The sequence below is a fragment of the Castor canadensis genome, chromosome 19 (genome assembly GCF_047511655.1).
Source record: "Castor canadensis chromosome 19, mCasCan1.hap1v2, whole genome shotgun sequence".
Taxonomy (NCBI): domain Eukaryota; kingdom Metazoa; phylum Chordata; class Mammalia; order Rodentia; family Castoridae; genus Castor; species Castor canadensis.
The window spans coordinates 2225436-2249493 of NC_133404.1; the positions used below are offsets into that span (position 1 = coordinate 2225436).

General features: G+C 49.8%; 1 protein-coding gene and 1 long non-coding RNA gene across 5 annotated transcripts; one reads left to right on the forward strand and one right to left on the reverse strand.

Moving 5' to 3' along the window:
- Positions 1-6014: 6014 nt before the first annotated feature.
- On the reverse strand, positions 6015-21387 carry Larp6 (La ribonucleoprotein 6, translational regulator). 3 transcript variants are annotated; one of them, XM_074062074.1, is made up of 4 exons: positions 21089-21387; positions 11677-11766; positions 10743-10950; positions 6015-7543 (listed from the first exon to the last, which is right to left on the reverse strand). In XM_074062074.1, exons 1-4 carry the CDS (start codon positions 21286-21288, stop codon positions 6476-6478), a joined length of 1566 nt encoding a protein of 521 aa, XP_073918175.1. In that variant the 5' UTR covers positions 21289-21387; the 3' UTR covers positions 6015-6475. The 3 variants fall into 3 exon arrangements, with proteins under 3 accessions (XP_073918175.1, XP_073918176.1, XP_020041263.1); XM_074062075.1 differs by having other exon boundaries at positions 11683-11766; positions 21089-21386; XM_020185674.2 differs by lacking the exon at positions 11677-11766 and having other exon boundaries at positions 21089-21385.
- A 170-nt stretch (positions 21388-21557) lies between these two features.
- On the forward strand, positions 21558-23472 carry LOC141419195 (uncharacterized). Of its 2 annotated transcripts, XR_012443852.1 has the most exons (3): positions 21558-21736; positions 22113-22252; positions 22935-23472. It is a non-coding gene; the product is annotated as an uncharacterized lncRNA (long non-coding RNA). The 2 variants fall into 2 exon arrangements; XR_012443851.1 differs by having other exon boundaries at positions 21558-22252.
- The last annotated feature ends 586 nt before the right edge of the window (positions 23473-24058 follow it).

A 24058-nucleotide genomic window follows, 5' to 3' on the forward strand; every position in this document is an offset into this window, starting at 1 on the left:
TACACTTGCTAGGCAGGCACTCTACCACTTGAGCCACTCCGCCAGCCCTTTTTTGTGTTGGGTATTTTCGAGATAGGGAATTGTGAACTATTTTCTGGCCTCAAACCACAATCCTCCCGATCTCTGCCTCCTGAGTAGCTGTGATTACAGGTGTGAGCCGCTGACGCCCAGCTCATGACAGACATTTTTAAACCTGCTTCATCCCACTCACTGCCGTTCTCTACCTCATCGTCCTGTTTTGCTGCTCTGGTTTCTGCCTCGCTGCCTCCTGATAGAAGGACAGAGGCACCATGGGAGCGGGATGTCCTGAGTTTCGTTCCTGCCATAGGAAGCATCCAACCAATACCAGCACCACACTCAACGTCATTTCTCAGAGACGACGCGTAGAAGCTGGCGGGTGTTTCATTTTTGATATTATTTGGTCTCAAAGGAATCTCAACTGGGCACATGGATGTGCCAGCTCGTTCTTGGGTGGATGGCCAGAGTTGATGCATGTAGACACTAAGCCCCCTCCTGGGTTTCATGACCCCAGTCTGGTCATTTCCCCATCTATCTGCAGAGGCCATGGACACCAGGACGTCAAGTTTCCCGTGGGGCTGTGAATTCAAAGCATTTTGGGGTTTTATAAACTCCATCCTGCCCAAGTCGTTTGAAGGCTGTGCTAAACAAAGAACGGACGCTATAAATCTGTAGCTACCAACTGCTAATGGTTCTCATTTGTGACAGGGTTGTACAACTCAGAAAAACAAGTCTTTGATTCCAAAACTTAGCTACTTAAAAATACTAAGATAGTTGAAATTTCTCCTACCATATTTGTAGGGTTTTGTTTGTTTGTTTGTTTGTTTATCTCTTTTTTGGCAGTACTGGGCTTTGAACTTGGGACCTCCTGCTTGCTAGACAGGTGCTCTGTGACTAGAGCCATGCCCTCAGATCTTTTTGCTTTATTTTATTCCTTTTTTTTTTGGATACGGTCTTGAGTTTTTGTCCAGGCTGACCTCAGACTGCAATCCTCCTGATCTCAGTTTTCTGAGTAGCTGGGATTACAGGCACCAGCCACTGCGCTAGAGCGTATGACAGTTCTTCTTAAAGGTGAAATTAATCAACTTTTACTGTCTCACTTTTACTCTTTTCTTTGATGTGAGCTTTTGTATTAAAAGAATAATTTTTGGATAAGGAAAATGCTCATGTCCGTAACATCAATGCGCCTCACTGCAGTCTGACGACAGAAACCTGGGATGACACATCAGGAACGACAGAACACTGGTGCAATAGGATTCATTCCGGCATTGCTGACTGGGTCGGCACCATCACGCCCTCTCACGCAGAACAGGAGCAGTGACTTCTGAACATCCCTAGCAGCCTTTGGCTTCCATCCCTATTGTTTCTTTTTCTTTTTCTTGGTGGTGGTACTGGGGTTTGAACTCAGGGCCTTGTGTTGCCACACAGGCACGATACCACTTATGCCACACCCCCACCCCACTTCCACCCCTTAACAAAGCTCCGTCCCCATCCATCCCAGGCTCTCGCTCTCCCTGTCACACTCCTCAGGTGTGCCGAGCTCAGGAGTCCTCGTCCCAGGCTTTCTGCACAGTGCAAGCTTCTTCATACCTTACCAGACCTGTGAGGCCCGTGCACACTGCAAGGTCCACTCCAGGGCCACACTTCAGGACAAGGGAATTTATAAACCCTGAGGACCTACAAGCTGGGCAAGAGGGTCAGCTTAGATATGTGGAAACATTAAATTTATATGGGACTCTACAGTAGTTCAAGGCGAGGGAAAATAACTTTCTATTCAGCATTCACTCAGCAAATATTTCCCGAGCAACTGCCATGCCAAGGACCGGACTCAGCAAGACGTGCTGAGATGCACTGCCTCTTCCTCGTGGCTCAGACTAAGCAAGGAAATGGAGTGTAAACAGTTGATTCTACCCAGAGAGACTCGCGCTCTAGATAAGTCCTCCACATCCGTCTGACTTTGCACAATTTTATGTCTGAGAGTTTTAGCCACGACGTATGGGGAGGGGGATTTCTTTATGCTAGGATGGTGTTGAACTTTTCATGTCTGGCCTCTTTAAATCCTTACAAGAACACTGACGCTGCAGGATGGCCACGCTCAGTTTACAGGTGAAGGAAGTAGAGCTTAAAGAGCTGGGACAGGACTCATAGCTTGGCAAGAGGCAAGACTGGGACTTCAAGTAAGTTCTTGCTAGTCAGGCACGGTGGAGTACATCTATAATCCCAGCTACTCGAGAGGCAGAAACAGAGGATTGAGGGGTTGAGGCCAGCCTGGGAAAAGGTAACTAGATCTTATCTCAAAGGCAAAGGTAGCCAGACCCTATCTCAAAAACGAAATATAAACAAAAGGGCTGGGGGTCCTGGCTTAAGCGGTAGAGTCTAGCATGCCTTAGGTTCAGTTCCCCAGTGCAAGAAGAGACAGGGAGAGGGAGGGGAAAGAAAAGAAAGGAGGGAGGGAGGGAGGGAGGGAGGGAGGGAGGGAGGAAGGGAAGGAAGAAGAAAAAGAGAGAAAGAAAAGAAAGACGTTTCTTTCCCCGTCACAGGAACCGCATGCTTGGCGCTGTCAGGGCCGAGCTGTGGTCCATTTAGATGAGACTAAGTTCAGTTTGGACGCTAGAGGGCGCTGGAGCAGCAAAAGCGTGGGCAGATTTAGGATTTGCCTGTGGGGCCACCACTGGGCAGCCAGGGCCTAAGGGCCCTGTCCACAGGCGTCTTTGGAGGTGAGTTCACAGCTGGTGCAGTGTGGAGGAGGCTGTCTGAACTGATGCTGTCTCTGCACACAGGAGCACAGCCGCTGCTTCTCTTACGACATTTGTCAGCGATGTTTGCCCAATTCAGTTGGAAGTCTGTGTGGTCACAGGTACGGGTGCACCTTGTGCCGGCTCAGTTTCTGCTTCCTAGCCCGGGGTGGTGTGCGGATGGCTCATCAACCAGAAACTGATCCACGTGAGGGCAGCCAGTTCACCCAGGGGCTTTACACTCGCTCTACAGATAGCACCCACCATTCCATCCATCCCAGCTCCCAGAGCAAGGAGAGCTGGCTTGTCTCCTCCCCACTGTCACGGAGGGCTGACCCTGCGTCCTGCCTCGTGAGGATGAAGGCTGTAGCCTTCAGGATTGTTTTCTCTTGAAGGAATGAGCACCCCCAGGATCTAGGCCAGTGTTGAGAACATATCAAAACTCTTGTTGCTTCAATCCTTCCTCCCGCAGGTCTTTGCTCTCAGGGTCTGGGTAGTTTTTCCACCATGTTTATAACTCACCAGGATAAAAGTACGTAGATGATAATCACTTTAAATAAAAGCTACTTCACGTTTTAGGAGAAATAACTGATGACAATGAGTCTTCAAAGAGTGTCGTTCTCGTGTATTTCAAACTTGTGTGGCAGAAACCAAACAGAGCTGTTTTCAACCCAGTCACACCCTGGAGTGACGTAACTTTAAATGAGACAAAGACAAGGACATGTTTTGGGATGCAAAGCTGGCCCGCCAGCTCAGGATGTCGTCCTGTGCGTGTGGGGTTCAGAGCCCTCCCCGCAAGCAGCCCAGCCTGGCAGGGGGTGCGAGGCAGTTTGGCTCATGCAGAAAGAGGCAGCCAGCAACACTTTCTAAGGAGGAATGTTAAGCGACTGGGACTCTATTGTAGTAAGATGAGCTTGGTGGAATGATGGGGGAGAGGACAGAGAGGAGGACTGGAGCCAGGCAGACCTTAGGGGTGTAGGTGGGACAAATTCAGCACTGGGGGAGGGAGGAGGCAGGTAAGTGGCAGAGCTAGAAGTGGTGACCCTCGGTTCTTAGCATTTTCCATATACAAACTTTTCAGTTATTGACTAATTTTAATACACCATGGGAAGTAGGAGTTACTATTTTCCACTTTGATGGAAGGGGAAACTGAGGTACAGGCACAATGAATCCAGACAGAAGAACTCCAGAGTTCTGCTTTCTTCATGTTTGCCACACGGCCTTGTTTTGAATCTGGGTGACCCAGGAGAGGTGACATCACTGGCTGATGGGAAGTCAGGAGGAGGAGCAGGTGGGCACATTGGAGGTGGTAGACAGACAAGGGAGCATTTAGACATGGGTAGAGAGTGGATGTTCTGCCAGAACCTCAGGAGGACATGCCCTGGTGTGGGGAGGAAGCTGGTTTTCACTGAAAAGAATGAACCATCTGCAAAAATACTGCTGGCTGAGTTTGCCAGTAGAGCTTTTTGAGAAAGGTCAGCTGTGCTAGCAAACAGGAAGTCCATGCCCCAGGTGGAGGCTTGGCCAGGACTTAGGAGCGGGTCCATCAACAAGGCACTTGGACCTCTGAAGCACTGGGCGTGCCACATGAGGGGCCCAAGAGGAGACTGGGACCTCAGCTTGAGGAAGGAAGAGGAATGAAGTCCCAGGATCCCCCACTCTGTGCAACAGGCCACTGTAATCACCCAGTCACATAGGGAGCCTCACCCCAGAACCAAGTAAATCTCAGGGTAGGCTCAGATAAAGCCAACGTGAAGCCCCCCCAGCAAGAAAAGGGCGAAGTCTGTCTTTGGGGGGGGTGACTAGACAGCAGGAAAATAACCAACACCCACAAGACATTTTTAAGTGGCTGAGGCCAAGTTCACCAGCGGTCACATAGAAAGGTGAGGGGTGTGGGTGTTTTTAGAAGTAATCATGATCCACAGAAGTTTATCTAAAATACGGGGCTACAGTGTGTGTTGGAACATAAAGGGGTGAACAGCATGAATGGGACCCTGCCAAGAAGAGCTGGGGAAGCCCAGATGGCCCAAGTGGCATGGCTGCCGGGGAAAGACAAGGCAGGGATGATGGAAGTGAAGCCAGGGAGCGAGGCACAGGGTGGGACTGGAGGGGAGGACAGTACTGACACCAGCCTGGAGGCCTTGTGGCCTGGTCTAGAACCAAGCCTTTCATGGGTAGTATGGAAACAGCAAATTTGAGTGATTCCTGGAGGTGTTTACCAGGTAACAGGAATTCTTCTGGGCACTTAGGAACCCACCACTTACTAACCAGATAAGAATCACTTGCTAATCTGTACATGATTTTAAATCCAGGGTCTCCTTCCATGTTCACCATGGTTGGAGGTGGTATTTTCCAGCCTCAGCTTTCCACGTACAACTGGTATAATAAAGATCTCACAGGGGCTCTGAGAGGGTAAAGGGTGCAACGCGCCCAGCACACAGGAGGGGGTATAGATGGTAAAGCAGCACTGAGAAGAATCGTCCAGTGGTTATGAGTGTGAGCTCCAGCAGGGTACAGTGGTGCACACCCATAATCTCAGTGCCTGGAAGCACTCCTGAAGATTGAGAGATCAACACTAGCTGGACTACACAGTGAGACCCTAACGGCAGGAAGGAAGGGACGGGGGCAGTTTTCTCATGCCAGTGTTGGGAGCCTGGAGTGTGGAAATGCATGGAGCACTCTTAACACAGACACAGTGCGTTAATCAACTTGCCCTCAAGTGGCAAGTGGATGCTGGAATCCAGACCAGTGCTTTCTGCTACACTGGGACAGCTTCTGATGACATGGTCATTTGGCCAGGAAAGAAGGAAAAAGAGCCTACATCTACAGTGGACCAACTGCCTTCCGGACACTGACACCCGACGGTTCACAGGGACGCACAGAGGCTCAGACAGGTGGTCAGTTGATGTCACAAAATACAAGAGAACGTGGGGGCAAGACCAACTGGCCTGGGTCCCCACAGCCTCAGTCCACACCAGTGGTTCTCACTAGGGTGCATCAGAATCACCTGGAGAGTTTGGGTCGCTCTCCCAGAGTTTCTGATTCAGAAGGCCCAGCGTCAGGCCGGGGATGTGCATTTCTAGTAAGTTCCCAGGTGAAGTCAGGACCACATCTGGAGAGACAGCCCTCTGTCCACGCTGCCTGCTTGGTAAGATTGACTGTGATGGAACTCCAGGGACAGCCCTGGGGTACTCTGAGGACTGGGTCTCTAGGACCTCCCAACACACCACCTTGTCAAATGGACACAATCTATGACTCCCATTGGGGCGTTTTCTTATTTATTCACGTGAGGGGGAACAGACGTTGTTCCTCTCAGACATCATGCTGTTAGCTGAACTATTTGCCACTGGTCAGCAGAACTCCTCTGGGCATAAAGGAAGCCCTCACATGTCTCCCCAAAGACAGCTCAGTCACTGCAAGGGAAAACCCAGACCCACAGAAGGGACCGCTGCCAGACCTCTCCCAGGGAGCCTCTGTCCCACAGCCCTCCAGAGCCACTCCACTCCCACTGCTGGCATCAGGAGAGCAACAGCCGTGCTGGGAGGAGTGGAGAGCTGCCTAGGAGACGGTCTATGCCTTACAAATATATAAATTAGGAGGCTACGTGTATACAAAAGATCTCAAGGGGACTGAGTTCCATTCTACGTCATGCCAGGCATTTCTCAGAACCTTGGTCACGAAGGGGGTTTTCAGCGGACTTGATATCACAAAGGAGCATCCGTTTATACGCCGGCCCTGCTTCTCTCCTGCCCGCCGTGGAATCCCCGGGTGTTGTCAGGGCCTCTGGGCAGCCTCAGCACCCCCACAGGTAACCCATCTGCTGTCTGCATCCTCCTAGACATCAGGGGGCTTGCTCCCGGGCTTTTCTCCTGCGTCCCCAGCTCGGCTTGGCGACGCCTGCGCACCCAGGGGCTGCCCGAGGGCGTGGCGCTGCTGTCCGAGGAGTAATCCGTGCACTTGCGGAAGCCCTCTGGGCTGGTGCTGGAGTTCAGTCTGCCTTCCTCGGCCAGCGGGGATTTTCTGGAAACTCCTTTGCGTTGCGCCAAGGGGCTGCTCCAAGGGCTGGAGCACGGGGAAGCGCTTGGGCTCAGGAAGAGACTCTGGTGGCCGGAAGGGCTGAGCTTGGTGGTGGCCGCCTGCCGCCGGCCGGCCATGGGGGAGGTGGGGTTGCTCTCGGGCTCCGAGGAGCTGTTGGCAGAAGACTCCTCGCCCGCGTACTGAAGCTCCTCCACCCTCTTGTTCAGGGACTTGCTGAGGGGGACGCTCGAAGCGGGCTCCTCCTCGTGGCTCCTGTCTCTGACAGGCTTCTTTTTGGGTGGCTTCGTGCCAATCAGGACAGCTTTCATGCTCTCCTTGGCCTGAGATTCTGTGACCATGAACTCGTGCGCTCTGATGGCCGCTTCCACCTCCTCGAACTCCACGATGGCGCACTCCTGGGTCCCCACCTGGCTGTAGCGGCTGCTGATCCTCCGGATGTCGGGCGGCAGTTCCCTCCCAGGTTTGAGGATGCGCACGGACGCGATGACCCCGAAGGCCCCGAAGACTTGGAGGAGGTGTTCCATCACCTTCTCCTGCACGCGCCCATTCTTGTGCGGCGCGGCCAGGGCCCAGGGCGTGGGGGACAGGTGCAGGTCATAGACCAGGAGCATCTTGCTAGGCAGGTTCTCGTTGGGGAACAGAGGGACGGGGGTGGTCCTCCTCACCTTCCGGTGGTCCTCGTTCAGCTCAAGGGTCACCGAATACTTCAAGGCGTGCGCTGTGGTTCTCCAGTCCCGCGTCAGGTGTTTCACCTGAAGAACAAAAGCAAGCGTGAAATGGAACCGAAGGTCCTTGGCCACACGGGTGTCGCCCTCCCTCCCTCCCTCCCTCTCTCTGTCCCTCCCTCCGCAGCTCCGTGACACTAGTCTCTAGATCACGTTCTACCACTTCAGATGCAGGCTGAACACCCAAATCCAAGGGTCACCTCTACCTGGCAGTCAGACTGGGACAGTTACTCAGCCAGGTACTGTCCTGCTGTCCTCGTCTGTGAAAAGGACATATTAGTAGTGTCTATCTCATCGAGCTGTCATGAAGATTAAATGAATAAATAAATGTGTACAGGCACAGGCACATGCATACATATACATAAAATTTAGAAAAGTGCCTCGCTCTCAGCAAATACTCCTAATTGTGTGCTATCGTGACGTCAAGTACTGCAGGCTGTCGTTTTGTTTTGCTTTGTTTTGCAGTGCAGGAGTTTGAACTCAGGGCCTTCACCTCAAGCCACTCTACCAGCCCTTTTGTTTTGTGAAGGGTTTTTTCAAGATAGGGTCTTGTGAACTATTTGCCCGGGCTGGCTTCAAACAAAAGACCCTCCTGATCTCTGCCTCCTGAGTAGCTGGGATTACAGGCATAAGCCACTGGCACTGGGCTCATGCTGACATTTTGACAGGACTTGGAGATTTTAATATTCCAATGCTGCTTGGAAGCTGTGTTTCTGCACCTCTGCATTTGATAAGAGAGAAGCTTGCAGAAGGTCTTTGAGACTTTTCTGAGCCCTCTTCAACTTGGACTTAGGCCTTTTGAATGATGAAATGACCCCTCCCTCCTCTGCCGTTGATGGAAACTGTGTTCCAGTGCTGCAGTGTATGAAAGCTATATTTATATTGTAAGACAGTAATTTTCTGGAGGCCCACTTCCGGTGAAGGGAAAGCCAGAATGAGTCATCCCAAAGAAATGGTGGAGGTGGGTGGGGTGGGAAATTACCCTGAGTCTTCCAAGGCCAGGCCCAGTGAAGCCCACACGCAAAGGAACCGGGAAGTCCAGGCACCCCTGAGCCTCAGAGGTGGCCTGGAAATCCAGAAGGGAGGCTCCCTCCCTGGGCGGGACAAAGCCTTGGCAGAGGCTGAGTGCTCACAGGCTGCTGGTGAGATGGCCCACGCTGAGGTTCAGGAATCACAGATCCCCTACACGCATGGGCCGATCATGGTGACCCAGACCCAGGGTCCAGGCAAAGGGCTGGTTTTCAGGTGAGGAGAGTGAATTAGGAATCCAGAAAGCGACTCTTGATGGTTGCAGGTCAGTGCAGGGTTGTGAAAAGCTAGGCAGTGGCTCTCGAGGAGCAGAACATGGTCGAACCTTCTCCAAAGATAGTTGGAGGGAAGCACCTGGGACAGAAGAAGCCACTTGCAAAGGAGTACCTCGGTCCCACCACACCTGCTTCTCTTGTGACAGAAGTGACCGGGCGCCACCTCAGGAAAGGAGCCAGGGAACCTCAGTCCTGTGCAGTTACTAGAACTTTGTAAGATTTTCAGAAGCTCTGTGACTTCCCTGTCTGTAGCCTTTGTCCTGTCTGTCTCCCAGCATGCTTAGTGACCAACCTTTAGGAAGAACAGGGGCTCTGCTCAGAGTTGGGGATGTCGGGGAGTCTGTCTCTATACTGCAGCCAGTTTCAAGAAAGCAAAGTGCTGCAGAGTAGACCCAAAAGCTAGCTAAAAGAGGAAAGAAAACCAGGCCAACTGTGCAGGCCCTCGGTGTGGGAGGAATCACAGGCAGAACCCCACAAGCATTTTCCACGTGAACACTTGCTCCTGGTTTTCTGGATATAAATAGCCCTTTCCTTTTCCTTTACCTTGAAAACTCCTGTTCATCCTTCAAGATCCTTTCCCACTGCCACCACCTCTGGGGAGACCTCTTAATTCTCTAGGCAGAATTAATTGCTTTGACCGACTAGCTCCTAACAAGACTTGTTCTGTCTTTTGTGGAACTGTCTGCAGCCACACTGTAATCTTCCAGGGATCTTGCTTCTTTATTGGCAGAGGGAATGCCATATCATTTTGTGCAACCACCGCACTCAGAAAGAGAATATTTGATGAATGAATCAAAGAAAGAGAACACAAGAAGAGGACCAAGCAGACAAGTAGGTGAGGCAGGGCAGTTCTGCCAGGGAGCAAAGCTCTTCTCTGCTGTTCTCTGACAAAGTGCACAGGCAACTTGGCCAGGGCCCACTCACTACCAGCCCGTTATGCAACAGACGACTGTAGTAAATATGTTTCTCTCAAGGGAAACCAGAGTGCTGGTTCCAGCTGGTCTGGCAGCTCTCCGGGAAGCAGAGTTCAGATTCCAAATGTGCACTGCTGCACAGGGGACAGTGCCTGCTGCTCAGCCACGGTGATGCTCAGGCACCTGTGTGTCACTGCACAGGTGACAACCCTGGCATCACACAGCACAGCACCCTGGAGACGTGGAAAAGGAGGGAGCAGGCTCCTCTCCCGGAGTTCTAGGTGCTCGCTCCCTCCCAGGATTTACTCCACTTGCTAAGTGGAAAGCTAGAATGTCGTCCAATTGTAGATTAGCAGGTGCCTCTCACACCCTCAGGCACCCCTGTCCTGGCACAGCCCCAGCCTGAGCACCCTTGTGCCTACAGGAGGACCCCAACTTTAGTTGAGGCAGCATTTCATAACTGCCACCAGCTGACACTCATCCCAGAGCCCAGGACCCTTTATGTAGTGTGCAAGTACACTGTTGCCACTGCAAAACTGGAGTTTGAATTCAGGACCTTGTGCTTGCTAGGCAGGTGCTCCACCACTGATGCTTCCAGCTCTTTTTGCTTTGGTTACATTTTCAGATAGGGTCTTACTTTTTCCCTGGGGCTAGCCTCAGACTGCTACCTTGACCTCCCACATAGCTGGAATTCCAAGCATGTACCACCATGCTCAGCTTGTTGAAATGAGGTCTCACTAACTTTTTGCCTAAGCTGGCCTTGAACTGTGATCCTCCTATGTCTTCCTCCCAAGTAGTCAGGATTATAGGCATAAGTCACCATACCTGGCTGCAAGTGTGCTCTTAATTATGACCCTAAATCCTTTCTCTTGGTCATTTTTCTCTTTTGCAGGACTCAGAATACAATAATTGGTAGTCATCAGGCTCAAGGGAGTTTATTAGAACGTTTGGCCACAAGTCCAAGACCCCTGGAGGCCCCTGGAGCAGCGTGTGAGCCTCAAGCCTCACCTTCTTGAAGGAGGTGAGCAGCTTGACGCTCACGTAACCCAGCTTGTTCCTTCTCACGTGCTTCAGCAGGAAGGCGTCTTTCTCCAGGTTTTCATCAGAGAAATAGAACTCGATCTGGTCCACCAGCTTCCGGATCAGCTCCTCGTCTGGAGGCTTCCACTCCTGATCCAGGTCCTCTCGCTCATTCTCACCACCACTTGTGGTGCCACTGAGGCCAGAAGGAGACAGTGGATTAGCTACAAGTTGAACCTGCAGCCCGTGGGAGCTCAGAAAGCAACCTTTACTTATTTGGAGTCAGGGTCTTTGCAGAGGTCATCAGTTAAGATGAGGTCACAGTGGGGTAGGATGGGTCCCTGATCTGACACAACTAGGACCTTATAAAATGGGGGAGACTTGGACAGAGACACGCATGGGGGAAAACCATGAGATGAAGGCAGCAGAAACCAGGAAACACCACAGATGTCCCCAGCAGCCAGGGGAGAAGCACGGAGCAGAGGCTACCCAGTCTCTCTCAGGGAGCAGGCTTTGCTGATACCTGACTCCAGACTTGAGATCCCCAGAGCGCAGGGAAACGGACTCTGTTCGTCTCTATGACTCAGCCCTAGGAAATCCCACTGTTGCACTCAAGCTGCCATTCCCTGGAGCCCGCTGATCACATGGCCCCAAAGGGTAGGTTCAGTCCCCACCACCTAAGACATCCAGCTTTTGTTTGTAACAAGTACGGAGGATAACAACCCTCTACCTCCACTCTGTGTGCTCCGCCACTGGCAAAACCCTTTCACGCATCCTACCTGATCTTCCCTCCCCACTGTCCCCACCCTAGCCCGATTTCCAGTGGACAGCAGAGCAGAGTAACCTGATGTCTTAAGGAGGTGAGATCCTCCACATGTGTTAAAAACACAACCTTGATCTCTTAACTGGTTGAGAACCACACCTATACCTTTGTGGCCCTCTGGTCACAGCCTCCAAGGAGTCCAGTTCAGATGTGAGCCAATGCAGAGTCAAGGGTGGGCACTTGGGGGATCTGTACATGTAGAAACAGAGCAGAGAAAGGGAACAAAATGGGCGTCAGGGAGAAGACTCAGAACAGAGCAAGTCATTTACATGTGGCGGGGCAGAGAGCAGCAAGGAGGAGGTGGTCAGCAGTGACAGATTCAGCAGTGGGACAAGAGGACCAAGGGGAAGAAGTGGCAAACAAGCTCTTAGTGGGGTCCAGAGGCGGAGAGCAGCTGGGGGAGGGGGGCTGCACAGGGGAGCCTGGGACAAACTGGACTGGATGAATGCATCTTCTCAATCCAGGGTGAGACAGCTGCAGAGTGTAGACCGGGCAGACAGAGAGGCGGAGTTCACCACCTCCCTCCCTTGCGTGGTGTTTATGAGTCTACGTCCCTAATGCATCTGCTGTTACGTCCCAGCTTGCAGTGGGACTCCAGGTCTGGGGGTCCCGTTAGTAGTCCAGCTGTCTCTGATAGTCCAGCCTTTTGTACAAGTGAAACCATTTTGCCAACAGCCCTGGTCCCACCCAAAACTCTGCACTGGTCACTCTCAGCCCTACCCTGTCCTTTTTCCTGCTGTGCACTCAAATCCCAGCAGGCACCTGTTGTCATGTCACTTGGTTTAGCCTCTGTGTGTGTCCTATTACATGAAATGAGGATTTGGGGTCACTTATTTCTCAGACTCTCTACTTCCAATTACTGCTTATAATTTTGGGTTCTTCAATTAGCTTTATATATATATATTTTTTTTTAATAGTGCTGAGGTTTAAACTCAGGGCCTTCACCTTGAGCCACTCCACCAGCCCTTTCTTGTGTTGGGTATTTTCAAGATAGGGTCTCACGAACTGTTTGCCTGGGCTGGCTTTGAACCATGGTGCCCAGGGTTTTTTTTGTTTGTTTTTTTGTGGTACTGGGGTTTGAACTCAATGCTTACGAGGCTGGTGCTCTTCCACTCTATTTATTTTTAAAGAGTTCATGAAAGATGCTTTCCTCTTGAATCCACAGTCATGATTTTCAGTAATCCATCACAACAGACACGTGCATTCCTTCTGCCAATCACAAGTCATGATATTTCATTCTAGTCTCTAATGTTCCATGGTTTGTGTACAGATAATGAAAACTGAAAGTCAGTCTGCTTTTACGTTATTATTATGACTATGTAAACACGGTCCCTGCAGGACAGTTATTTACTAAGATTCTACTTCTCTTTCTTTCTTTTCTTTTTTGTGGTGCTGGGGATCAAACCCAGGGCTGTGCACATGCCAGGCAAGTGCTCTACCTCTCAGTACGTCCCCAGCCTTTGGTTTTCTGAGACAGGGTCTCACTGTGTAACCGACGCTGGCTTCAAACTCTTGATCCTCCTGCCTCCACCTCCCGAGTGCTGGGATTATAGGCATGAACCACCACACCCAGCTAAGATTATAATTCTTTTTGTAAAGTCCTAGTAAACTGACAGAGCTCATGAATCGACCTTCCATGTTGCTCTTTTCTCTCCTATTATTTGCCTTTTCTTTGATTTGCATGCTAATAGTTTTGTTGGCATTGTTTCGCAACCCTTCTTAGTGAATTCTGAATTATCAGCAGTTATTTCTGTTCTCTTTAAAGAGCATCCTGTTCTTGTTTTATGGATGTAATATCCTAAATTCTCTCAGGGTACTAACTGGAGTACTGACTTTTTAAACTCCCGATTACAACAGTATCACTTCAGTATCCTCTGCAGCCAGGTCTTCCATTTAATATTCATTGATTTGTTTCAAGTGACTAATAAATGATTTTTCTTTATTTAAAAAAATCAATAAGCTATTTTAGAATAGTCTTAGGTTTACAGAAAAGTTGTGAAATAGTACAGAGTTCTACATACCCCACAACAGGCTTGTATGTTGTTACTATCTTGCATTATTTGTTACCACTAGTGAACTAATAATCATACATTGTTATTAGCTGAAGTCTTTATCTTATTCAGGTTTTTAGGGTTTTTTGGTTTATTTATTCATTTATTCATATGTGCATACATTGTTTGGGCCATCTCTCTCCCTTGCTCCCCGCCCCCTAGGTTTTTAGCTTTTGCCTAAAGGATCTCATCCAGGGTACCACACTACACTGAATTGTCCTTGGCCTCTTTGAGGCTCTGAGTTCGTCTGGCTTTCCTTCTTTTTAATGACCTTGACAGTGTCGAGAAGGACTGGGTAGGCATTTCATAGAACGTCTCTCCGCTGGGATTTCTCTCGTGTTCTTGCCATGATGACGTTAGGGACATGTGGCTTGGAGAGGAGAATACATTACACTAGGGTAACCCTGGGCCTCCACCCTGAGTGATAATATCATTTTCTTCTCTCCTTGAAAGAAAATGCCATGTTGCCTACTGCTGTTCCCTGGCAGGTGGAGAGGCTGGGCAGTGGTTCTAAAGGAAGAATTTGAATCCTCTCAGATATTCTTATCTGTTTTTATTCTAGCAGCCATCATGTGTTTCCCAACCACAGTTTTTCTAGGGCTCCATCTTCCCACCTCCTGCCACCTCCTGTGGCTGTATTTTAAGCTCCAGCCTCCTCCACGCTGTGCCACAGTACATGTTCAAAGCACAGCGATAATGTGGCACTGATCCACCTTCAGAAAAACACTTTCTCCACTGCCACTAAACGAGATCCCAAGTCCTCAGCTCAATAGTCAGATGTGCCTGGAACCCAGCTGTACCAGCCTCCAAGCTGACTTCTGTTTATCTCCTTTCAGACCATTGGCTCAGAGCAGAAAGAAAGAGAATGCCCCCATGTCACAACTGTCCAGACTCTGTGCTTTTGTGTGTGCTCTTCTGTTCCCCTGAATGCCTGGCCCCCCCTCTCAAATCCAAACCTTAGCCACACATCTGAAATGAAACTCTTCTGGAAGGAAATCATTTCTGCTGCTGTCCCTTGTCTGTATTTATGCCCTAGCTACTTGGGTACAGACCTTATTGGTACTGAGCTGAGGGTTTCTTTGTATCAAGAGTCTTGCATGCAGTAGGGATTTAAAACTTAGCAATATAAAGCAAATAGTTTCTGTTAGGGCAAATCACAGAAGTACAGTCACTAGGAAATACATACCTCTAGCATTTGAAGACTTTAACATTTAAAGATTCTTTTTTTAAAAAAATTAAAATATTATTGATTGGGAGTGATAATGAGGTCTTTTGCTACAGCTAAAAATCTGGCTGAAATGGACACAGGGTAGAAAGAAGGGGGTACATTTCAAAGCAGATAATCAGGCTCACATTTGCAAATGATTTGGAGAAACAAACAAAATTGCAGCATAAAGCCTTCCAAACTACTTTTCTCATAAATCTCCAGCCAATCTGGATGTAGTGGTTGAAGAGTTAATCAAATGACACTCCACAAAAGGACGAGACCTCAACTAAAATGGTGGAGTCCTGAGATCGTCACTAGGGCTCAAGATTTCTTGGACTCATCCTGCATCCCTGCAGATGGTCTCAGACAGTGTTTTGGCCACCAAGACCAGGAAAGTGGTTGAGAGCCACAAAGAGGGCACAGAATACAAAGGAGAGGCATCGTTTATTAAAAATACTGGGGTCCAGACCCATCTGTGTGGACCCTATTGTACTCTCACCTCCACAATGAGGCAATAGGTTAGAAATGCTCCAAGAAGGACAGCCAAATTGACAATGTGATTTACCAGCAGGACAGTGGATTTAAAAGATGAAGAAGGTTCTGGGCTAGGGGTGTAGCTCAGTGGTAGAGCACTTCCCTAGCATGCACAAGGCCCTGGGTTTGATCGCCAGAATGGCAAATCCAAAAACCAAAGACAAAACTTCTTCATGGAGACATGGTGAAAACACTTAGGTAAGTTCTCAACTTTGGGAACGTATCACAGGAACATCACATTTTAGACGCCACTGCAGAGGTGAGATGCTGTGTTTGGGTGGTCCACTAGTTCTTATATACTCATAAGAGAGATCATGACCTTCCTCTCTGACCTTGCCTTCTTCTGGGCTGCTCAAATTTCTTTATTTTTCAATACTGGGGTTTGAACTCAGGGCCTTGTGCCTGCTAGGCGGGTGTTCTGCTACTCAAACCATACCCCTAGTCCTGTTCTGGCATAATCTATAGGCCATGGAGAAGGGGTACAATTAACAGGTGACTTTGCAGCCTTAAATAATGGCTTGGGGTCTGAGACAAGGATAGAGTACACGGAGCACTTGGTTCCACATCTGGCACAGAACTGGCTAACAAGTGGGGACTTTCCTTATTGTCACTCAGAGCAAGGAAAACACAACCCACACCACGTCCCAGTCTGAAAGAAACCAGGATGACTGAGTCTGTTAAATGAAAAGCAAGCATGCTCAGCTTTTTGCTATCCATGTCAATATTCAATATTATAACTCTGAATCAATTTGAAACATCATAACACAAAACAAACACATCAATATCCCTGGGAAGCAAGATTTTCTGTGTAAAGAATGAAAGAACTAACCAGCAAAGTCCTGTAATTGCTAGACTGGGATTGGAACCACCAAAATGAATTTACTTTCAAGCATGCATTTCTTAGTCCCATCCACTGAAAAACTGAAAATGCCCTGTTGGAAATAAGCATTTTTATTCCACGTCTTGGTTTCTAAATACCCTCTCACTCATGTTTGAAAAGCCACAATTCCCGTGGAAACGACTGGAGGAGGAAAAGTACAACTTAACCCTAGAATACCAAGTTCCCTGGAGTGAGGAAGGGCTCAAAAGAAAGCGGGCGTGTCCCCAAAGGGTGCACAGAAGACAGCTGGAAGGGCCCCGAATGTGGTACGGATGTTGTGCGGACCACTAATCCTAAAGACAGGATAAATAAAAAGCTCATGGAGGGGAGAGAGAGAGGGCTCAGGCTTGAGGCAGCCCCTTGCTTAAAGTGACAGTTACATCCACTACTCTCTCTGAAAATCTGTAAGTATGGGGGAATAAATAATTAAGCTTTTCCTCTTGCCTCTTCAGGAAGAATCTTTGATCAGTCCAGAGGAGGAGGCAAAGCTCTTTTTCACAGAAGAATGCTAGCCAGTGAGTGTACAAAGAGTGAGATTTGGAAAGCCTCAGTAAGGACACTGGTTCAGGTGAGGATCACCAGTGGATGCTGACACCAGTGGACCAAAGGTCATGGTGAAATGAGTGTCCACAAGACAGGAAACCTAGAAAAATGGGTACGTTCCTAGAAACACACAGCCTACCAAGGCTGAACTATGAAGAAATAGAGGCCCCACATGATGGCTGATGCTGTAAACCCAGTTACTCCAGAGGCAGGGACTGGAAGGACAGTGATATGAGGCTAGTCAGGGCAAAAAGTTAGGGAGACTCCATTTCAACAAACAGCGTGGTGGCCCCTGCCTGTGATTCCAGCTATGTGGGAAGCCACAGGTAGGAGGATCAAGGCCTAATAGCCTCAAGCAAAAAAGTGAGATCCTATCCAAAAAATGACCTAAAGTAAGAAGGGCTGGAGGCGTGGCTCAAGTGGTATAGTGCCTGCCTAGCAAGTGCAAGGCCCTGAGTTCAAACCCGGTACTGCAAAACAAGAAAAGAAAGAAGAAAGAAATCCGAAACAGACCAGTAACAGTGAGGGAGATTGGATAAGTAATCAAAAATCTCCCAGCAAAGAAAAGCCCAGGAACTGAAGGCCTCACTGCTGAGTTTTACCAGACGTTTAAAGAACCAATTCCAATCCTTCTCAAACTCTTCCAGAAAACTAAAGAGGAAGGAAGGAATACTTCCAAACTGATAGTGACTACAAGAAAAGAAAGGTACATCCCAGTACACCTGATGAACACAGGGGCAAAAATCCTCAGCAAAATACCAGCAAACTGAATTCAACAGCACATTAGAAGGTGTGGTTGTGCACACCTGTAGTCCCAGCTACTTGGGAAGAAAGTAGCAGAAAGACAGCTACTTGTAGCAGAAAGACAGCTTGAGCTGAGGAGTTCAGGGCCAACCTAGGAAACATGAGATCCCATCTTTTTTTTTTTTTTTTTGGTGGTGGTGGTACAAGGGTTTGAACTCAGCACCTTGCATGTGCTGGGCAAGTGTTCTACCATCTAACCCTCTCCACCAGCCCAAGATCCCATCATTTAATAATTAATAAATGAACAAACAAATATAAAAGGATTGTTTACCAGGACAGAGTGGGATTTATTTCTGGAGTGGAAGGATGAGTCAACGTATGCAAATCAATAAATGTGATGCATCACGTTAGCAGAATAAAGGACAGGAGCCCACAGGTCACTCGGTAATTGCAAAAGGAAAGACATCCCTGTATCAGAGGAATCTTAAACCAAGTCGTCACACTTAGCATCACTAATGGTGGGAAAGTCACCTGAGGTGACACAGCATAAGGGTCAAGGAGTGGCCTGCGAAGTGCTCTTGCTGGTATGTTTAATCTGAATTGAACCCAGCCCTTAGCCATGCCTTCCCAGGTACAGGAAATACAAAGAAGTAGGTTCAATGAGACCATGAGAGCATAATCAGACCAGCCAAAACACAAGACATTCAACAAGACGGCAGCCCTCTGGTGTCCAAAATAGCAAAGGTTAAAAGATTCAAAAGAGATGTAACAGGCAAATTTCAAGTTGCATTGATTGGGTTTTGGTTTGAGGGTTAAAAAAAACAAAAACAAGTTGTACAAGACAACTGGGAGAAGCTTGAGCGTGATCTTAGAAGGTTATATTAGGGAACTTCTGCTCATTTTCCTAGTTGCAATAATAGTGTTATGGTTTTATGGGGAACATCATTATTAAGAGTTGTACTTAGGCCGGGTGCCTGTGCTCACACGGTAATTCCAGCTACTCAGGAGACAGATCAGGAGGACTGCAGTTTGAAACAAGCTTGGGCCAATAGTTATCAAGACTGTATCTTGAAAATAACCAACACAAAAAATGGCTGGCAGGTGGTTCAAGTGGTAGAGTGTCTGCCTAGCAAGCGTGTGGCCCTGAGTCCAAACCCAGGTACTGCCACAAAAAAAATGAAAAAAGAATTGTACTTAGGACATAAGTCTTGTGTATAACCTAGTTCAGGAAGAGGAAGTTGGTATCTTATATAAGCACCAAACAAATATAGCAAAGTAATAATGGCAGTTAGATCTAGATGGTGGATATACAAATGTTCACAGCACTTTTCTTGCACACTTTCTTTGTTTGGAAACTGACCTTAAAAAGGAAAGACTTTTTAATGAGTGAGATATGGGGGAAGGCAAATGAATTTCTGGGTTATAAAGGTTTTTTTCCTTGTTGTTTTATTCCTTGGGGCCTTACCGTAAGCCAGGTACTGAGCTAGGTACATGGGATGTGGAGAGGCCGAGAAAAAGGCTGCTGCCTTCGGGGACCTCACTGTCAAGAGCAGACCCATGGTTCTCCTTGTGGTGAAGTGAGCATGCATTCCTCAAACAATTCCAGCGCATCTGTTACACACAGGTGCTGTGCTGGGTGCTGAGGATACAGTGAAAATGAGGCAGGCAAGTTCCTGAACTCATGGACCTCATACAGCTATGAGAGAGGGACAGCCACGGAATCACAACTACAGGAAACGCACAGAACACTATGTCAACATGGAGAGGAGCACATCCAGCTCAGGGAGGGGTCTGAGGGTGACAGGGAAGAGTCAGGATGTCTGGAAGGATGACTAGCAAACAGATGGACAGATGGGAGCACAGAGGCATGGAGACACAGAACAGCCCCCGTGATCAGGGAGCTAGAGGGCAGGGGACAGCAGCCCTTCCTACATGAAGGGAAGATACAGGTGGGGCCGCATCTTAACAAGCAGATTCGGGAATCTGGGTTTTCTATAGCCCCTGGGAGCCCAGAACATTCACAAAGGGCGGTGACTGCTGCTCACTAGGCTGGGACAGCATTTAGCTCATTCTTGGCTGCACTTCCTCAAGCTCTGGAGGCCTGCTCACCGGGCTCTGCAGCTCCATCACCCCGAGGAGCCCCAGAGATTTCCAGAGGTCACTTCTGTGCCAGTGAGCAGCAGGAAGCCCTTTAGACTTGAACGCTCCATGAGCCTCGAGCCCCCTTTAGCTAGAGGAGAAGAAGGGCAGCTGGGAAGGGAGTGGGTGAAAGGCCAGGAAAGAGGCTCACCCACCCATTCTGAGGGTCACATTCTCCTGGACCAAGAAATAACTAGAGCTTTGATGCTGGCCAATTTGGTCCTCAGGATAGCGACAGCTTTTTGCTGCAATCATAGGCAAATGAAGACAAGCCACCGGGAGCTATTTTACGTGACCTCTGAAGTGCTTTAACTTGAGGCTGTCTTCTCAAGACCACAGGTCACTAAGCAGAAGAGGGCCCAGTCAGGCTTCTTAGAATACAAGGCACTGATAGAGTTACTGCGCCCTGAACTGGGCTCCAGCATCCCTGCCTTGGGCTGTGGAGATGCCTTTGCTCCTACAGAAGCCATCTTCACTGCTCTGCCCTGCATCTCTTGGTTCCTCAGCCCAGACCTTGTAACTAGGGAAGGGTCAGCCAGTGATGGGAATGGCTGTGGCCCCAGTACTCTCCCAGAGAAGTGGATAGAAGTCTGCCAGGGCACAGGGCTACAGAGCCTAAAAGCTGAAAGTCCATGCAGAGTCCCAAAAGAAAAAGGGCTCTTATTAAAGGGCTCCTGGCATTTCCTGGAATCTGCAAGTTGTCATTGCCCTGCTCCCATTGCCATGGCTACTCCTGGATAGCTTTTCAACAGGAGACTCAAATAGAGTCCTGAAGGACCTGGGCATCAGTGCACACAGACTACTACTGTGTCTAGTTGAGGACAGACCTCAGGACCAAGGTTAGACAGGTGCCACACCAGCAACAAGGGAAGGGGACCAGGGACCAGGGTCAGGGAGAGGATGATGCAGGCTGGGGACTGGCTATGTGAATGCGGTTTCTCCTGGTTGGATGGGGTAGGAAAGGTAGGGGTGGGAAGGTAGCAAGCCCTCCAGCCACCTCCACTATGAACCCACCCCTCCTGGAAGTCCCCATCAGCCAGACACATTGGTGCCCGGCCTGCTCGGCCCATTGGCTTTGCTCAGCCTGGGAACAGATGGGCGGCCAGGGCGCAGAAAGCAGTGAAGGGCTCCATGGACCAGTGCGTGAAGAGGCGCCAGCCTCGGGGTTAGGACCTGGTGTTTGGGGGTTGGGGGGCTGTGGAAGGGGTGTCCCCCGTAAGCATGGAGAACAAGGAGGGCCCACGCAGATTTTCCTCCTGAAGCCACAGGAAGGCCCCGTCGCCGGCCCCGGCAGCCTGGTGGGATGACGGGCACCGACTCGCGCCAGTGACTCAGTGGGCTGTTCCGGGTTGTCGCGCCCGGTCCTGGTCCCCGTCCCTGCCCCAGTCCCCTCGGCCGGGCCCCGCCGCCTACCTGTGTCCGCGGCCCGGTTCGTCCTCGCTGGCGCTGCCCCAGCCGGGGCTGAGGAACCGGGCTGAGTCCCCCGCGCCCAGCGGCTCCGCCCCCTCGTCCTCGTCCTCCAGTTCCTCCACGTCCTCGGCCTCCTGGATGGCGACGCGGATCTGCACCGGCGTCTCGGGCCCGGGCAGCGCTTCCTCGCCCGGCTGGGCCATGGCGCGCTGGGACTGCGGCAGCGCGGGGTCCCCGTGCCGCGGAGCCCAGCCCGGGATCTGGGCGGCGGCCACTGCGACGGCCGGGCGGGGACGGCGCGAGCGCGGCGCGGCGCGGCCCCGCGGGACGGACTGACGGACGGACGGACGGACGGACTGACGGGGGTCGAGCGGCCCCGCCACGCACACCCCGCGCGCGCCACCGGCCCCGCCCCGACCGCGAGCCGCGCAGGCGGGGCCGCGTAAGGGAGGGCGGGGGGGTTCCCCGCTCGCCTTCCGCAGACCAGTCCCTGACCCGTCCCGGAGCCCGGGCCCCTCCGTCCGCCGAGGACACCCCCCTCCCCCGCACCTCCGATTTCTACGCTCGGTTTGGCTCTGGACGCGGCGAGCACGGCGACAGCCTAAGCGGCTTCCGTTGTCCCCTGTGTGTGTCCAGGACCGACCTGCCAAGGTGAGAGACAGTCTCCACCTTGAGGCTCTTTGGCACAGCCACCCACACTGTGCTGGGTCCATCCCAGTGGGTCTGAGTGAGGTCCCCAGACCTGCAGCATCAGCCATACCCGGGAACCTGCTTGGGATGTGGGAATGCAGATTCCCAGGCCCGCCCAGCCCTCCTCATCAGGACCGGCCACCCAGAACTTTGCTTTAACCAGCTCTCCAGGTGATCCCAAAGTTACCCCAGTTTGGACCCCGCTGCGGGATAGAGTACGCCTCGCACAAAGCGCGCCTAAGTACTGAATGGTGAATAAAGCGAGCCAGGGCAATGCCAGGACACTCCAGACCCTGCCTCTTGCTCGCATATAGCTTTAAATTGACTTTTATTTCAGCCCCCCAAAAACAGTCCAGAAACTAAGGAAAGGACATAGACATGAAGAAGACTTGAATCGGCTTCCCCCAAGCTGTTCATTTACGGCCTTGAAGACGATTTGCCATAATTTGGACTCCAAAAGAAGAGACCCCTTCACCTGTATGCTATTTTGATATAGGCTCAGGAAATGGGGTCTTTTGGAGGGAGGGTGGTGCCCCTGTAAAAGAAGACTATGCAGAAGGTCCTCGTGTATGGGGTGCAGAAGGGCAGCCCCTCTTTATCTATCTATCTATCATCTATGTGTCTTCCTGTCTATCCATTTATGTATCTATCGCTTATCCATCATCACTTGTCAATCATCCATTCATCCATCATTTATCTGTCTATCCATGTATCTATCATCTATCTATCCATCATCTATTGTCTATTTGTCCATCCATCTTCTGTCAATCATTTATCCATCCATCCATCCATCATCTATCGATCATCTATTTGTCCATTCATCCATCTGTCATTATCTATCATCTATCTACCTATCTTCATTTATGTATCTATCATCTGTCCAACCATCTGTCATTTATCTATCTGTCCATCCGTCATCTATCTTCTATCAATCATCCATCCATCCATCCATCCATCCATCATCTATCATCAATCTATCGATCATCTGTCCATTCATCCATCATTTATCTATCTATCTATCTATCTATCTATCATCATTTTTGCAATGCTGGGGATGGAACCCAGGGCCTCAGGCATGCTCCTGGTGTACTTCTACCACCATACTCCCACCCTGATGCCCCCTTTTGAGGTTTAACTAGAATCTGTGTCTTTTTGTCAGATTTTTGCAGATAGAAGTCCTAGAGGGAGTGAGTGAAGGAAGACGGGGCTCCTGGGTGCCAGTGAGCTACTGGGAAGAAGAGGCAACAGGTCAAGAATGTCTTTTCCCAAGCCAGCTGTACCTCCCTCCAGAACCACAGAAGTTACAGAATCTCCACACGCCTCTCAGGAGGAGAGATTCCCAGCAGCCTCTGTGGCTTCTTGTCTGATAGCTTTGGTTCCTGAATTTCACAAAGCAATTCCCAAGGTCTTATTTAACCACCCTGTGTGGCAAAAACATCAGGGATTCAGGTTCACACCCACTATACTGATTCACATTTGAACCAGGTTTTAGTTTATGGAGACCTTGTACATACCTTATCTCAGGGCTTCCAAATGCCTTATCCTAAGAGTCCCCTGGGGACTTTCCTGAAATTATAGATACTGAAAATGTTCTGTGAAACCTGAGAGTTGGTAGATGAAACTGGCCCACAGACATACTTTGTATTGTTAGAGTTTTGAAAGAAAATACATTGAATTTACATATCCTCCAAATACGACTGCTGACTGTTTCTGATATTTATTTCTGACTTCTCACAAAAGAATTTGGATTTAGAAGGGAGATAGATGTCATCCAGCCCTGGGCTCCTCATGGTAAGGAATGGGTCACTCTTGAATATAAACCTTTCAGGTGGCTCACACCTGTAATCCTAGCTACTTGAAAGGCTGAAGTTGGGAGAATCATGGTTTGAGACCAGCCTGAGCAAAAAGTTTGCGAGACTGATAGCTGGACGCAGTGATGTGCACCTGGCACCCCAAGATACTGGGAGGCTGAGACTGGGAACATAGTGGTCCCTGGGAAAAAGTAAAAAATAAAGTTTGTGAGACCCCATCTCAACAGAAGAAAGCTGAGTATGGTGGTGTGCACCTGTCATTCCAGCTGCTGCATGAGCATAAGAGAACCATGTTCCAGGCTGGCCTGGGCAAAAAGCAAGACCCTAGCTCCAAAATAACCAGAGTAAAAATTGAACTGTCCCAATGAAATGCTCTGTGTAGCTATCTTAAACAAACAAAAATATCTTTTTTTTCAAAAACCAGAGGACAGGAAGGTAAAACAGGTCCTGTCTAGGGGACTGGTACCAGCGG